We start from the raw sequence: 16,343 nt of genomic DNA, 5'->3' as shown, positions 1-16,343 counted from the left end.
CCACACTTGGAATACTGCGTACAGATCTGGTCACCCTATTATAGAAAGGATATTATTAAACTAGAAAGAGTGCAGAAGAGATTTACTAGGATGCTACTGGGACTTGATGTTTTGAGTTACAAAGACAGCCTAGATAGACTGGGGGCTTTTTTCCTCTGGAACGTAGGAGGCTGAGGGATGATCTTATAGAGGTCTATAAAATAATAAGGGGCACAGATCAGCTAGATAGTCAATATCTTTTCCCCAAAGGTAGGGGAGTCTAAAACTAGAGGGCAGAGGTTTAAGGTGAGAGGGGAGAGATACAAAAGGGTCCAGAGGGGCAATGCCCTCACACAGAGGGTGGCGAGTGTGTGGAACGAGCTGCCAGAGGTGGTAGTAGTAGAGGCGGGTACAAATTTGCCTTTTAAAAAGCATTGAGAGAGTTACATGGGTAAGATGGGTATGGAGGGATATGGGCCAAATGTGGGCAATTGGGACTAGCTTTGTAGTTTTAAAAACTGGGTGGCGTAGACAAGTTGGGCCAAAGGGCCTGGGGGTGGGGGGGGGGTTAGTCCAGAACAACATGCGAGCAGATCTCTTTAAAGTCCAAACCTGGCCATTCACTTCCAAACCTGCCCCCCCACAGCCCTTCTCACTGACCACAAAGAAATCTGCAGAGACGAAAGGAGGGTAATAAATGCTCAAGGCTTGAGATGGGTGGGGAGCGGGTTTAAGGATTATGTGATGGGTAGGTGGATTTGCGGCAGGGAATGGAAACGGCGTGGTGGAACAGCTTCCCGGGGCTCCTCCGAATGGATCCATCGGGATTGAGACACCGGGGGACTGATCCTCGCCAAAGAACAGATGGGATTTATCCTCCAGCTTTGGGAGTCCTCCCTTTGGCAGTGTTGGAATTAGAACATAAGAAATAGGAGCAGGAGTAGGCCATCTGGCCCTTCGAGCCTGCCCCGCCATTCAATAAGATCATGGCTGATCTGTCGTGGCTCAGTTCCACATTCCCGCCCTCTCCCCATAACCCTTAATCCCCTCTCTTATCAAGAACCCATCAACCCGCGTCTTAAAAATATTCAGCGAGGCAGCCTCCACCACTTCAACGGGCAGAGAATTCCAGAGATTCACCACCCTTTGAGTGAAGAAGTTCCTCCTCAACTCCGATCTAAACGGAGTTCTAATTCACGGCTGTTCACCCGATTCCGAAGGTCAGGGTCACTTCAGAACTGGATATTGAATCCTCCTTCCCCGTCTCCTCTTCCAGGTGCTCCGCTCAGTGGAATGTTGGTCTGCGGGATCGAGCGAACATTCCATCTACAATGCCTACCTTCACACCATCCGCGACAGCCAACATTTCGTGTACATTGAGGTAGAAACTATTTACAGCCATTTGATCGGTGAACTCGGGTCTCCCGCTGCGCAGAAATTAGCACGAGATTTGATTTATTATCGGGATAATAAATCAGTATTGTTGCACTGGTTTATTGTATTGTATTTTATATTGTATTTTTAAGAAGTATTGTTTCTTGTGTGCTATACAGACAAAGCATACCATTCATAGAGTACACAGGGGAGAAGGATTTGATTTATTATTGTCACATGTATTGGGATACAGTGAAAAGTATTGTTTCTTGCGCTATAAGACAAAGCATGCCATTCATAGAGTACACAGGGGAGAAGGATTTGATTTGATTTATTATTGTCACATGTATTGAGATACAGTGAAAAGTATTGTTTCTTGCACACTATACAGACAAAGCATACTGTTCATAGAGTACATAGGGGAGAAGGATTTGATTTGATTTATTATTGTCACATGTATTGAGATACAGTGAAAAGTGTTAAAATAGAAGCCCTACAGTGCAGAAGGGGGCCATTTGGCCCATCGAGTCTCGACCGGCCACAATCCCCACCAGGCCCTATCCCGATAACCCCATGCATTTACCGCAGCTACTTCCCTTGACGGTAAGTGGCAACTTAGCACGGCCAATCCACCTAACTCGCACAACTTTGGACTGTGGGAGGAAACTGCAGCACCCGGAGGAAACCCACGCAGTCACGGGGAGAAGGTGCAGACTCTGCACAGACAGTGACCCACGGCTGGGAATCGAACCCGGGTCCCTGGCGCTGTGAGGCAGCAGTGTGAACAACTGTGCCACCGTGCCACTATGTTTCTTGAGCGCCACGCAGAGAAAGCATACTGTTCATAGACTACATAGGGGAGAAGGATTTGATTTATTGTCACATGTATTGGGATACAGTAAAAAAAAATTGTTTCTTTGCGCGCTATACAGGCAAGGCATACCGTTCATAGAGTCCATAGGGGAGAAGGAAAGGGGAATGTAGTGTTACAGTCATAGCTAGGGTGCAGAGAAAGAGCGAATTAATACAAGGTAGGTCCATTCAAAAGTCTGATAGCAGGAAAGAAGCTGTTCTTGAGTTGGTTGGTGCGGGACCTCAGACTTTTGTATCTTTTTCCTGGTGGAAGAGAGAATGTCCGGGATGCGTGGGGTCCTTAATTGTGCTGGCTGCTTGGCTGAGGCAGCGGGAAAGGTAGACGGGGCCAATGGATGGGAGGGTGGTTTGTGTGATGGATTGGGCTACATTCACGACCCTTTGTAGTTTCTCTTGTGGTCTTGGGCAGAGCAGGAGCCCGTACCAAGCTGTGATACAACCAGAAAGAATGCTTTCTATGGTGCACCTGTAAAGGTTGGTGAAGCAGACATACTGAAATGTCTTAGCCTACTGAGAAATCAGAGGCGTTGGTGGGCTTTCTTAATTATAGCGTTGGCATGGAGGGGACAATTGGCAACAGGGACTGCGTTGGTTCAAGAAGGTGGCACCTCACCACCTTTTACAAGGAGCAATTAAGGATGGGCAATAAATGTTGGCCAAGCCAGCAACGCCTGCAGCCTGACAATGAAGGGGACGGCACGGTGGCACAGTGGTTAGCACTGCTGCCTCACGATGCCAGGGACCGGGGTTCGATTCCCAGCTTGGGTCACTGTCTGTCCGGACTCTGAGTGGGTTTACTCTCACAGTCCAAACGGCACGCTGGTTAGGTGCGTTAGAGAGGCCGTGGCTGAGTGGTATTATTGCTAGACTATTAATCCAGAAACTCAGCTAATGCTCCGGGGGACCCGGGTTCGAATCCCGCCACAGCAGATGGTGGAATTTGAATTCAATAAAAAAAAACCTCTGGAATTAAGAATCTACTGATGACCCATTGTCGGAAAAACCCGTCTGGTTCATTAATAGCCTTTAGGGAAGGAAATCGGCCATCCTTACCCCGGTCTGGCCTACGGGTGACTCTAGAGTCACAGCAATGTGGTTGCCTCCCAACTGCCCTCTGAACAAGGGCTACTAGGGATGGCTAATAAATGTTGGCCCAGCCACTGACGTTTGTGTCCCGTGAATTCATTTTTCAAAAATAATAATAAAATTTGGCTAAATTCTCCCTCAGTGTTACCCAAACGGGTACCGGAGTGTGACGACGAGAGGATTTTCACAGCAACTTCCTTGCAGTGTTAGTGTAAGCCTACTCGTAAATAAATTTTAAACCTGAGTAATTGAAACCAAATTGGGTTTGTATTCCATGAGGAATTGGGCTGTGGGGGTAGGGGTGAGCATGCGTGGAGGGTGGGGGAGGAAGTCTCTGTGGATTTTTTACCCCTGTTGACTTACTGCAGGCCCTTTTGCCTTGCCTGTGGTTCACCCCCTGCTGTGTGTCTCTCTATCTCTCTCTCTGCTTCCTCCCAGAATCAGTTCTTCATCACCTGCGCAGACGAAAGCAGCGTCTACAACCAGGTTGGAGACGCTATCGTGGAAAGAATTCTCAAAGCGCACAGGTGAGGTTTTTGACATTCCCTTTCCCTGCCGTTTCCCCCATCTCTCCCAGCAGCAGGGAGAAGCTGGCCTGGAGGACTTTCCATTGTCATGCATCGGATCGCTGAGGGCCGGGACATGGGAAGCTCCAATAGTCCCGGCTTTGAGGCTTAACACTGACACCAATTTAAAACCTAGTTTACTCTGCCTTGGGTCTGCCTACCTCCCTATCTCTGTAATTTCCTCCAGCTCCCACACCCCTCCTTCTCTCTGTAACCTCCTCCAGCCCCTGTAATCCTCCCTATCTCTGTAACCTCCTCCATCCCCACAACTTCCTATCTCTGTAACCTGCTGGAACCCTTCTATCTCTGTAACCTCCTCCAGCCCCTACGCCCCTCCCTATCTCTGTAACCTCCTCCAGCCTCTACGCCCCTCCCTATTCTGTAACCACCTCCAGCCTCTATGCCCCTCCCGATCTCTATAACCTCCTCCAGCCCCTACACCCCTCCCTATCTCTGTAACCTCCTCCAGCCTCCTACACCCCTCCCTATCTCTGTAACCTCCTCCAGCCTCCTACACCCCTCCCTATCTCTGTAACCTCCTCCAGTCCCTACACCCCTCCCTATCTCTGTAACCTCCTCCAGCCCCCTACACCCCTCCCTATCTCTGTAACCTCCTCCAGCCCCTAACACCCCTCCCTATCTCTGTAACCACCTCCAGCCTCTACGCCCCTCCCTATTCTGTAACCACCTCCAGCCTCTACGCCCCTCCCTATCTCTATAACCTCCTCCAGCCCCTACACCCCTCCCTATCTCTGTAACCTCCTCCAGCCTCCTACACCCCTCCCTATCTCTGTAACCTCCTCCAGCCTCCTACACCCCTCCCTATCTCTGTAACCTCCTCCAGCCCCTACACCCCTCCCTATTTCTGTAACCTCCTCCAGCCCCCTACACCCCTCCCTATCTCTGTAACATCCTCCAGCCCCAACACCCCTCCCTATCTCTGTAACCTCCTCCAGCCCCCTACAATCCGAGCTCACTAACCTGTCGGGGTTCTCCCCTTTCACAAGGGGCCATGAGGCAGGGGATAACAGATGCTGAGCAAGCTTCTTGGCTCCGACTGAAATCTCAGTATCAATGGGGTTGGTGTTGAGTTGAGGGTTCGGTGTATAGTTCCGAGGTAGTATCGTAGCACTGTCAATAATTTAGTTAGAGTTCTTGCTGCAAATGACCACCAACTTGTACATGTGTGTGTTTTTTTTCTGATTTCTACAGAGCAAAGAAGAGATACCGTGTCTACGTCGTGCTTCCACTGTTACCCGGATTCCAAGGGGATTTGTCGACTGGTGGGGGGAATGCTATCCAGACCATCCTACACTTCACATTCAGGTGAATGGAAAATCGATGGAGAATTAATCGTTCATTTACTTCCTTCGTGGGACGTGGGCATTGCTGGCTGGGTCAGCATTTATTACCCATCCCTTGTCGCCCTTGGAGGGCAGTTGAGAGTCAACCAATTGCTGTGGTGAAAAGTATTGTTTCTTGCACACCATACGGGCAAAGCATACCGTTCATAGAGTACATAGGGGAGAAGGATTTGATTTGATTTATTATTGTCACAAGTATTGGGATACGGTGAAAAGTATTGTTTCTTGTGCACTATACGTCTAGTTTGGGGGCGTTTAAGAGATCTCTGGATAGGTTTATGGACGAAATGGGATTGGTATAGGCTAGTGGGTCATTGTTTTTGTAACTGGTCGGCGCAACATCGTGGGCCGAAGGGCCTGTTCTGCGCTGTAATGTTCTATGTTCTATGTTCTATGTTCTATACAGACAAAGCATACCATTCATAGAGTACATAGGGGAGAAGGATTTGATTTGATTTATTATTGTCACGTGTATTGGGATACAGTGAAAAGTATTGTTTCTTGAACACCATATGGACAAAGATACCGTTCATAGAGTACATAGGGGAGAAGGATTTGATTTATTATTGTCACACGTATTGGGATTCAGTGAAAAGTATTGTTTCTTGTGCACTATACAGACAAAGCATACCGTTCATAGAGAAGGAAAGGAGAGAGTGCAGAATGTAGTGTTACAGTCATAGCTGGGGTGCCGAGAAAGATCAACTTAATGCGAGGCAGGTCCATTCAAAAGTCTGACAGCAGCAGGGAAGAAGCTGTTCTTGAGTCGGTCGGTACGTGACCTCAGACTTTTGTATCTTTTTCCCAGTAGAAGAGAGAATGTCCGGGGTCTGGGGGGGGTCCTTGATTATGACTAATTGGCCTTGCTTCAAATTCTATCACGGGCGGCATAGTGGCTAGCGCTGTTTTAGGCCTGGGTTTGGACCGCTAACTATTTGGAGTCTGTACGTTCTCCCTGTGTCTGCGTGGGTTTCGTCCGGGTGCTCCGGTTTCCTCCCACAGCCTGAAAGACGTGCTGGTTCGGGGGGGGGTGCATTGGCCACGCTAAGTTCTCCCTCAGTGTACCTGGAGTGTGGCGACTAGGGGATTTTCACAGTAACTTCATTGCCCTTTTGAGTGTAAGCCTACTTGAGACACTAATAAATAAACAAACTCAAATTAGTTGTGGCGGGATTTGAACCCAGATCCCCAGAACATGAGCTGAGTTTCTGGATTAATAGTGTAGCGATTATACCACTTGACCATCGTCCCCCTGTGTAGAGGTATAGACAGTAAAAAGTCTGACAACACTAGGTTTTAGTCCAACCTATTTATTTGATAATATACTCGCAAGCTTTCGGGGTTAGCCCCTTCGTCAGGTGAATGGAGACGAAGGGGCTAACCCCGAAAGCTTGCGAGTATATTATCAAATAAATAGGTTGGACTAAAACCTGGTGTTGTCAGACTTTTTACTGTGTTTACGCCAGTCCAACGCCGGCATACCCACATCATGACTACTAGAGGTATAGAGGCATAGGCCAGAATTTTATAGGCTCACGCGCCACGGGAATCGGAGCGGGCGAGGGCCGGAGCATGAGGTCTCTTGATCTCGGACAAGATATTGCGGGGTTTTGAGGTGAGCAAGGCCACGTTGAAAATATTACAATTCCGTTTCATTTCCTGAGTTTTATAATCCTTTTCTTTTCAATTTTCCGGCATTTAGGTCCATATGCCGAGGCGAATATTCCATAGTTGAACGTTTAAAGAAACACAGTAAGTACATCTTTGCCTCTGTTGTCTGTCGCTATGGCAATCTCGCCACGTCAGGCACAACTCTTGTAAAAAAAATCAGGAGAGGTACCTGGTGAGTGTCTAGCTGATCCCCAACAAGTTTCTTGAAGTCCAATGGGATGCAGGAGTACAATATCAAGGGTAAGAGCCTTAGCAGTGTTGAGGAACAGAAGGATCTTGGGGTCCGGGTCCGTAGGACTCTTAAATGGGCCTCGCAGGTGGAGGATGTGGTCAAGAAGGCGTATGGTGTACTGGCCTTCATTAATCGAGGGATTGAGTTTAGGAGTCAGGAGGTAATGCTGCAACTTTATAAGACCCTTGTCAGGCCCCACTTGGAGTACTGTGCGCAGTTCTGGTCGCCTCACTACAGGAAGGATGTGAAAGCTATTGAGAGGGTGCAGAGGAGATTTACAAGGATGTTGCCTGGATTGGGAGGCATGCCTTATGAGGATAGGTTGAGGGAGCTGGGACTCTTCTCCCTGGAGAGACGAAGGTTGAGAGGCGACCTGATAGAGGTTTATAAGATGTTGAGAGGAATAGATAGGGTGGATTCTCAGAGGCTATTTCCCAGGGCTGAAATGGTCGCTACGAGAGGACACAGGTTTAAGGTGCTGGGGAGCAAGTACAGAGGAGATGTTAGGGGTAAGTTTTTCACTCAGAGGGTGGTGAGTGAGTGGAATCGGCGGTGGTGGTAGAGGTGAACTCGCTGGGGTCTTTTAAGAGACTTCTGGATGAGTATATGGGATCTAATGGGATTGGAAGTTATAGATAGTTCTATGGCCTGGTAGGTATGGATATGATCGGTGCAACTTGTGGGCCAAAGGGCCTGTTTGTGCTGTTATGTTCTACATAAGTCTTCCAGGGGATGTGGGTGTCGCTGACTGGGATCCAGAATTTTTGCCCATCCCTAATTGCCCCTTGAACTGAGTGTCTCGATTTCAGAGGGCAGTTGAGAGCCAACCCCATTGCTGTGGCTCCAGAGTCACGTAAGTTTACTCGCACATAAGGCTTACATTAACACTGCAATGAAGTTACTGTGAAAATCCCCTAGTCGCCACGCTCTGGCGCCTGTTCAGGTAACACTGAGGGAGAACTTAGCGCGGCCGATGCACCCTAACCAGCACGTCTTTTGGACTGTGGGAGGAAACCCACACAGACTTGGGGAGAATGTGCAGACTCCACGCAGACAGTGACCCGAGCTGGGAGTCGAACCTGGGTCCCTGGTGCTGTGAGGCAGCAGTGCTAACCACTGCGCTACCGTGCTGCCCATGTAGGGTCTGTAAGGACGGCGGATCCCCTTCCCTACAGGGGACATGAGCGCACCAGATGGAGTTTTTTTCTGACGTAATTTATCCTTAGAGGCAGCATGATGGCCCAGTGGTTAGCACTGCTGCCTCACAGCACTGGGGCCGGGGTTCAATTCCCAGCTCGGGTCCCTGTCTGTGCGGAGTCTGCATGTTCTCTGCGTGGGTTTCCCCAGGATGCTCCGGTTTCCTCCCGCAGGATGTGCTGGTTAGATGTAACGGCCGTGCTAAATTCTCTATTTGGTTTGGTGAGGAGAGTGTTGGGTGCCCTTCAGCGTTTGATGAGGGAACTTTCCTGCAAACCATGTGAACTGGACGGAGGAATAAAGCAGGCAGCGTTAGATTGGGATCAGCCTTGTTTTCAGGAGGGTGAACGTCAAACCAAGTACAGGTAGAGGATCCCAAACCCCACCCGCCTCAGACCCAGAGCGGATTTTGAATAATGTCCGTTCGCATCAGGCAACCTGGTCAAGGGTCACTTGGAGCGTGAGATCTTGCGACAAGAGGACAATTAGTCTGTGGTCGCACCAATACGGCACTGGTTGAATGGCCCAGGTGATTATTATTATTATTATTCTATTACTTTTTGGACATTTTTACTTGAATTGAAATTGAGGTCAGGAATATCAGAAAAGTGTCCTCACTTGGAACGCTGCTGGGTATTTTTTTGGTGGCTGTATTTGTAACTGAACCTATCCACCAATCCCAAGTCTCCTGAGACTGTTCCGATCGGCTGTCTATGATTGCTTGAAATCTGCCCGCTTCGTGGAGGGCATTGCAAATTGGTCATTACGGTGCTGCTGTTTTTGGGAGCTTGCTGTGCGCGGGGGGGTGAATTCTCCTGCCTCTTGAACGTAAGCAGGCCCCTCACCTTGTCGCTTTCTCCTTCGCAGTGGGGGATGAGTGGGTGAATTACATCTCATTCGGCAGCCTGCGGACTCACGCGGAGCTCAGCGGCAACTTGGTCTCGGAGTTAATCTACATCCACAGCAAGATGATGATTGTAGATGACCGACAAGTCATCATAGGTGAGGAGCCAAGGGATGGTGCGTGCTTCCCCGCACCCCTTTAACCAATGTTTGGCATCAGTATTCACCCCAGCCAATAAAAAGAGAATGCTCGCTTTCCTGTGCGTAGGCCAAACATCTGTATCCAAATTGCATAGGCATATCTCTCGGAAGGAATGTGTTGTTGAAGCTTTTTCATTTTCACTCATCAGGACAATTGCCAAATTTCAAACACTCGCAATCGTGTCTACTGCACAAGAAAAGGGTGCTGCTTTGTTGGCCAATTGCCTCTTATTGGCTGAGTTATTGCCATAGAGAAAGCAATTACAGGCTCCCCAAGCTCCTCTGTAATTCAATTACGGCTGAATAAGGCAAGTATTTCCCTCCTTAACCATTTTATCCACCAATATACAGTTTAAATTGCCGTGATAGTCTGAAATTTTGCATTCTTGCAAGACCGCAAAAAAAAACTACAAAGGCTCATGAACGTAGCCCAGTCCTTCACGCAAACCAGCCTCACACCCGTTCGCTCTGTCCACACTTCCCGCTGCCTCGGGGAAAAGCAGCCAGCGTAATCAAGGACCCCACTCACCCCGGACATCCTCTCTTCCGTCGTCTTCCGTTGGGAACAAGATACAGAGGTCTGAGGTCACGTACCAACCCTGCTTCTTCCCTGCTGCTGTCAAACCTTTGAATGGACCTACCTCGCGTTAAGCTGACCTTTCTCTGCACCCTGGTTACGACTGTAGAACATTCTGCACCCTCTCTTTTCCTTCTCCCCTATGTACTCTATGAACAGTATGCTTTGTCTCTATAGCACGCAAGAAACGATACTTTTCACTGTAGCCCAATACATGCGACGATAATAGATCAATTCAATTGTCCTGATGAGTGCAAGACTAAAATCTTCTACAGCATGTCTTTTTTTCAATGAGATTTAACTTCTGTGCTATTGGGGGTAGGGTTATCCACTGGGCTTAGGCTGGTTACCTTGCTGGATAGTGGAAACCTGCAACTCTCTCCCTTAAAAGTATCATCAATTCTGGGGGTCAGTGATAGAGGTTAAGGGTCGGTTGATGAAATGCTGATAGATGTGGGTTCTAAGGGATGTGGAAATGAAGCGTGTTAAGATCATCCCTGACTGGATGGCAGAACGGGTTTGCGTGGCCACCTCAATATTTTTCTAAACTGACCCACAGAAGAGATTGGTGGGAGCAGGGTTGGGAGGATTTGTTGATGTGTGTTTGTACACGGTGCCACACTGGAATAGAATGGATAGGGGAGGTTTGGCAGACTAACTGGGTGGCAAGGCAGCACAACGGTTAGCACTGCTGCTTCCCAGTGCCCAGGTCCAATTCCAGTCACTGTCTGTGTGGAGTTTGCACATTCTCCCTTGCCTGTGTGGGATTCCTCTGGGTGCCCTGGTTTCCTCCCACAGTCCAAAGATGCGTCGGTGGATTGGCCATGCTAAATTGTCCCTTAGTATCCAAAGATGTGCAGGTTAGGTGGATTGGCCATGCTAAATTGTCCCTTAGTATCCAAAGATGTGTGGGTTAGGTGGATTGGCCATGCTAAATTATCCTTCAGTGTCCAGAGATTTGCAGGTTCGGTGGATTGGCCATGTTAAATTTCCCTTAATAGCCAAAGATGTATAGGTTAGGGTGGATTGGCCACGCTAAATTGTCCCTTAGTATCCAAAGATGTGCAGGTTAGATGGAATGGCCATGCTAAATTGCCCCTTAGTGTCCAAAGATTTGCAGGTTAGGTGGATTGGCCATGCTAAATTATCCTTCAGTGTCCAAAGATTTGCAGGTTAGGTGGATTGGCCATGCTAAATTGTCCCTTAGTGTCCAAAGATGTGCAGGTTAGGTGGATTGGCCATGCTAAATTGCCCCTTAGTGTCCAAAGATATGTGGGTTAGATGGGTTGACCATGGTAAAGGCGTGGGGTTCGTGGGATGAGGGGGCAATTGGGCCCAGGTAAGATGCTGTTTTGGAGGGTTGGTACAGGCTCGATGGGCCGAAGGACCTCCTTCTGCACTGTCGGGATTCTTTGGCTCTACTCTGTCTTCACACCCTTCGCCTTGCCATCCTTTGCCTTCTTGTGATCAGGTTCAGCAAACATCAATGACCGCAGCCTGCTGGGCAAACGGGACAGTGAGATGGCCATTCTGGTGGAAGATACTGAGATGGAGACGTCGGTAATGGATGGTGAAGAATACCAGGCAGGGAAATTCGCCCATCGTCTCCGGCTGCAATGTTTCAAGTACGTCTGTGAAATCTCTTGTTCCTCTGCAGGGTACAGGCATAGCTGGCTGGGGCAGGGTTTGTTCCCCGTCCCTAATTGCCCCTTAAGAAGGTGGAGGCACGTTGGAGAAGGGGGCAGGGAAATGGCTGGAATCAAACAACAACCTGTCAATCCACCGGGGACAAAACTCCCCACTGGCAGCTGGCTCACCTAACCCCCACGTTTCTAAACACTAAGGGGCAATTTAGCATGGCCAATCCACCTAACCTGCGCATCTCAAAACACTAAGGGACAATTTAGCATGGCCAATCCACCTAACCTGCGCATCTCAAAACACTAAGGGGCAATTTAGCATGGCCAATCCACCTAACCTGCGCATCTCAAAACACTAAGGGGCAATTTAGCATGGCCAATCCACCTAACCTGCACATCTTTGGACACCTAAGGGGCAATTTAGTATTGCCAATCCACCTAACCTGCACTTCTTTGGACACTAAGAGGCAATTTGGCATGGCCCATCCACCTAACCAGCACATCTTTGGACACTGGCCATGCTAAATAGCCCCTTAGTATCTAAAGGTGTGTGGGCTAGGTAGATGGCCAATTTTTCAACCTAGCCTGTGGAGTGTGGGAGGAAACCGGAGCACCTGGAGGAAACCCAAGCAGACACGGGGAGAATAAGTAGATTCCACACGGATAATCACTCAAGGTGGAGTTAAACCTGGGTCCCTGGCGCTGAGAGGTAGCAGTGCTAACCACTGTGCCACCAAAAGGTGTCCACCATCAGCCAGTGGTTGACCGTATGCACAGAAACACTGTGCCAATCAACAATATACACTTCCTGGAACTGTCAGATTCAATCATACTCTCTCATACTCTGTGTCTCTGCAGGATGCACCTTGGACTTACCGATGACCAGATGGATGATGTGGCGGACCCTGTTAGTGACCGATGTTTCCAGGAGATCTGGAATGCTATAGCGACCACCAATTCAACCATTTATGACCAGGTGAGTTCTATTCTGGGGTGTATCTGAGCACGGCAGCCATCTTGAAATGTTGGAGCTTGTGCATTGCAGTGCATGATGGTATAGCACCGTACTCCCGCACAAGGACACCCAATTATGCAGGAATCTCAAGGAGTTGGTTTGCAAGTACAGCAGGTCATTAAGAAGGCAAATGGAATTTTGCCCTTCATTGCCCAAGGGATGGAGTTTAAAAGCAGCAAGGTTATGTTGCAGCTGTATAAGGTGCTGGTGAGGCCACACTTGGAGTACCCTGTACAGTTTTGGTCTCCTTACTTGAGAAAGGATAGACTGGCACTGGGGAGGGGGCGCAGAGGAGACTCACTAGATTGATTCTGCGGTTGAGAGGGTTGGCTTGTGAGGAGAGACTGAGTAGACTGGGGCTATACTCATTGGAATGAGGGAAGAATCTTCTAGAAATATAGAAGATTATGAAGGGAATAGATAAGATAGAAGCAAGGAAGTTGTTTCCACTGGTGGGTGAGTATAGAACTAGGGGGCGTGGCCTCAAAATAAGGGGAAGCAGATTTAGGACTGAGTTGAGGAGGAACTTCTTCATACAAAGGGTTGTGAATCTGTGGAACTCCCTTCCCAGTGAAGCAGTTGAGGTTACCTCATTGAGTGCTTTTAAGGCGCGATAGATTTTTGAACAGTAAAGGTGGGTAAGTGGAGCTAAGTCCACAAAAAAATCAGCCATGATCTTATTGAATGGCGGAGCAGGCTCGAGGTGCCAGATGGCCTACTCCTGCTCCTACTTCTAATGTTCATGTTCTTGTTCTTGTTCTTGTGCTTTGTTCTCCAGTGTAGAATTGCCCTTTTGCAATGGGCCTGAATAAATCTGTCACTGCCTCTGACCAACTTTCTTGTTTCCTTTTCCCCCTCTCACCCCGCCTCAGGTTTTTAAATCCCTGCCCTCAAACTCAGCCCCGAGCCTGGTGGCATTGCGGGAGTTTGTGTCGACGCCCGGTCTGGTCTCCGAGGATCCCGAGGAAGCCCGGGAGAAACTGCAGGGGCTGCGCGGCATCCTGGTCCTGTTCCCCCTCTACTTCCTGTGCGAGGAACATCTCCTTCCCCCGCTCAGCAGCCGAGAAGGAATGGTTCCGATGGAGGTTTGGACTTGACGGGGGCAGAGAAGGGAGAGGAGACGCCACACGAGTTCTTGCCACCAGGAAGACTCTCATTCCCAAAGTTCCGACTTTGGGATTTCCGGAACTGCCTTGCCTCTCTGGCGACTCTGAATTCTCACTCAATGACGTTTGGGATGGCCCTTTTCCACAGCCAATTGGAAGATTGCTAATCGTTGACTGGATCACTAATTGGAGAGTCTTCCCTGATTGGAATTAAGAGAGATATTGAATGTCACACCCTTGCCAGCTCCCAATCACCAAGTTGTGCTTTATATTTCGAAACCGTGACCAGGTTGGCCCAGGCTGTTATCTGGAAAGTTCTGGAAAGACAATCCAATCCTCAAGATAAGAGATCATCACTGTCATCTCATCTTCTGATGTTTTGTTCTGCCTGCATTTTTATTTTTTGCTTTGCGTCATCACTTTTATAACACGCGTATGTCTTTTTTTTTAAAAAAGGAAAGAAATGTAACCTCTTATTCAATCTCACACACACACACACCTAAAGGTGAGGAGACGATCTTCGCCAGGAGCTCTTCATCCCGGTGGCAAGCGCTTGAGGATTCCGGGTGTTCCGGGGGCCTTGTCTCGGGAATCTCGGTGAAGGCCGGAGATTTATCGTCAGCCAACTCGAGAGTTAGTGTTTTCTCACAGGGAGATTCTGATCTTCCAAGCGCACTGTCTTCCACTCACGTCAATCACCTTGTGAGACCAAGACATCTCTGAGAGAGCGTTGTACTGGGCACTAAATCAGTTTGATGAGTTATCGGTTCTTCACACCAGCAGGAAGGGACACGCTCGTAGCCCATCTGTGGACACACATTTGTGTTCCATTTTAATCATGGATAATGTAGTTCCAGTTAGGACAAGATATTAATAAAACAGCTGGAGTTTATACTGACATGTACAGTTGACGTGTGTTGGCCTTTTCATTAGTCGCTGTGGGAAGGACTTGCATTTAAATAGCACTTCCACAAGGCTGTCCTTCCAACCCATGATGTGGAGATGCTGACGTTGGACTGGGGTAAACACAGTCAGCTGTCTCTCAACACCAGGTTAAAGTCCAACAGGTTTATTTGTTGGCAAAAGCCACTAGCTTTTGGAGCGCTGCCCCTTCGTCAGGTAAGTGGGAGTTCTGCTCGCAAACAGGGCATAGAAAGACACAAACTCAATTTACAAAATAATGGTTGGAATGCGAGTCTTTACAGGTAATCAAGTCTTAAAGGTACAGACAACGTGAGTGGAGAGAGCATTAAGCATGGGTTAAAGAGATGTGTATCGTCTCCGGACAGGACAGTTGGTGAGATTTTTCAAGCCCAGACGAGTGCTGGGGGTTACAGACAGTGCGACGTGAACCCAAGATCCCGGTTGAAGCCGTCCTCGTGTGATCCATCCCCACGACTCGCCTGGGGCTTGCAAAATCTCACTAACTGCCCTGTCCGGAGACAGTACACATTTCTTTAACCTGTGCTTAACACTCTCTCCACTCACATTGTCTGAGACTTGAGATTACCTGTAAAGACTCGCATTCCAACCATTATTTTGTAAATTGAGTTTGTGTCTTTATGTGCCCTACTTGAACGCAGAACTCCCATTTACCTGACAAAGGAGCAGCACTCCGAAAGCTAGTGGCTTTTGCTACCAAATAAACCTGTTGGACTTTAACCTGATGTTGTGAGACTGACTTCCAACCCATGGCAGGAACCTAAAAGAGGTCAACCCATGGCAGGGGGGTTTTTGAGCTATTCGGGAATCGGAACAAAAATTCATCCCAAAGAGGAGGAAACATGCTAAGGGGAGGACGAGGCATCCATGGCTGACGAGGGAAGTCAAGGACAGCATAAGAGCAAAAGAAGAAGCATACAAAGTGGTGAGGATTAGTGGGAAGGCAGAGGATTGGGAAAGCTTTAGAAGCGAGCAGAGGACAACTAAAAAAGCAATAAGTGGCTGGAAGGAAGATGAAATATGAGCGTAAGCTGGCTAGTAATGTAAAAGAAGATAGGAAAAGTTTTTTTTTGATTATATAAAAGGTAAGAGAGGCAAAAATAGCCATTGGACCTCTAGAAAATGAGGCTGGGGAAGGAGTAATAGGAAACAAAGGAATGGCAGAGGAACTGAATAGTTACTTTGCATCAGTCTCCACGGTGGAAGATGCCAGTAGATGCCAGAGTTTCAGGAGAGCCGGGGGCACAGAAGTGAGTGTAGTGACCATCACTAAGACAAGGTACTGGGCAAACTGGAAGGTCTGAAAGTGGATAAGTCATCTGGATCGGATGGATTCCACTGAGGCTAGGGGAGAAGAACATCAGACAGTGTAGGTTAAGGGTGAAAGGAGAAAAGTTTTTAAAGGGAATATTGGGGGAGGGGGGGCTTCTTCACGCAGAGAGTGGTGGGAGTGAGGGATGAGCTGCAGGATTAAGTGGTAAACGCGGGGTCACTTTTAAGGAAAAACTTGGGGAGTTTCGTGGATGAGAGGGGTGTGGAGGGATATGGTCCAAGTGCAGGTCAGTGGGAACTAGGCAAAAAAAGGTTTGGCACAGACAGACAGGGCCAAAAGGCCTGTTTCTGAGCTGTAATTTTCTATGGTTCTATTACAACCCAGAGTTCTAGAAGAACTGAGGA

General features: G+C 48.5%; 1 protein-coding gene across 1 annotated transcript in view; it reads left to right on the top strand.

The window, feature by feature from the left end:
- LOC145338648 (phospholipase D2-like) overlaps positions 1-14,615 on the top strand; it is a 60,874-nt gene extending 46,259 nt beyond the window's left edge. Inside the window, exons 17-24 of the mRNA XM_080183035.1 lie at positions 1,256-1,360; positions 3,751-3,839; positions 5,091-5,204; positions 6,945-6,994; positions 9,210-9,344; positions 11,435-11,588; positions 12,462-12,579; positions 13,491-14,615. Of these exons, the coding sequence (XP_080039161.1) occupies positions 1,256-1,360; positions 3,751-3,839; positions 5,091-5,204; positions 6,945-6,994; positions 9,210-9,344; positions 11,435-11,588; positions 12,462-12,579; positions 13,491-13,715 (990 nt within the window). The 3' untranslated portion in view covers positions 13,716-14,615. The remainder of the gene's footprint in view (positions 1-1,255; positions 1,361-3,750; positions 3,840-5,090; positions 5,205-6,944; positions 6,995-9,209; positions 9,345-11,434; positions 11,589-12,461; positions 12,580-13,490) is intronic.
- The last annotated feature ends 1,728 nt before the right edge of the window (positions 14,616-16,343 follow it).

This window comes from Carcharhinus amblyrhynchos, unplaced genomic scaffold (genome assembly GCF_965287045.1).
Source record: "Carcharhinus amblyrhynchos unplaced genomic scaffold, sCarAmb.v2.hapA chromosome_128, whole genome shotgun sequence".
NCBI classification, from domain to species: domain Eukaryota; kingdom Metazoa; phylum Chordata; class Chondrichthyes; order Carcharhiniformes; family Carcharhinidae; genus Carcharhinus; species Carcharhinus amblyrhynchos.
This window is presented reverse-complemented; position numbering and strand designations above follow the sequence as displayed.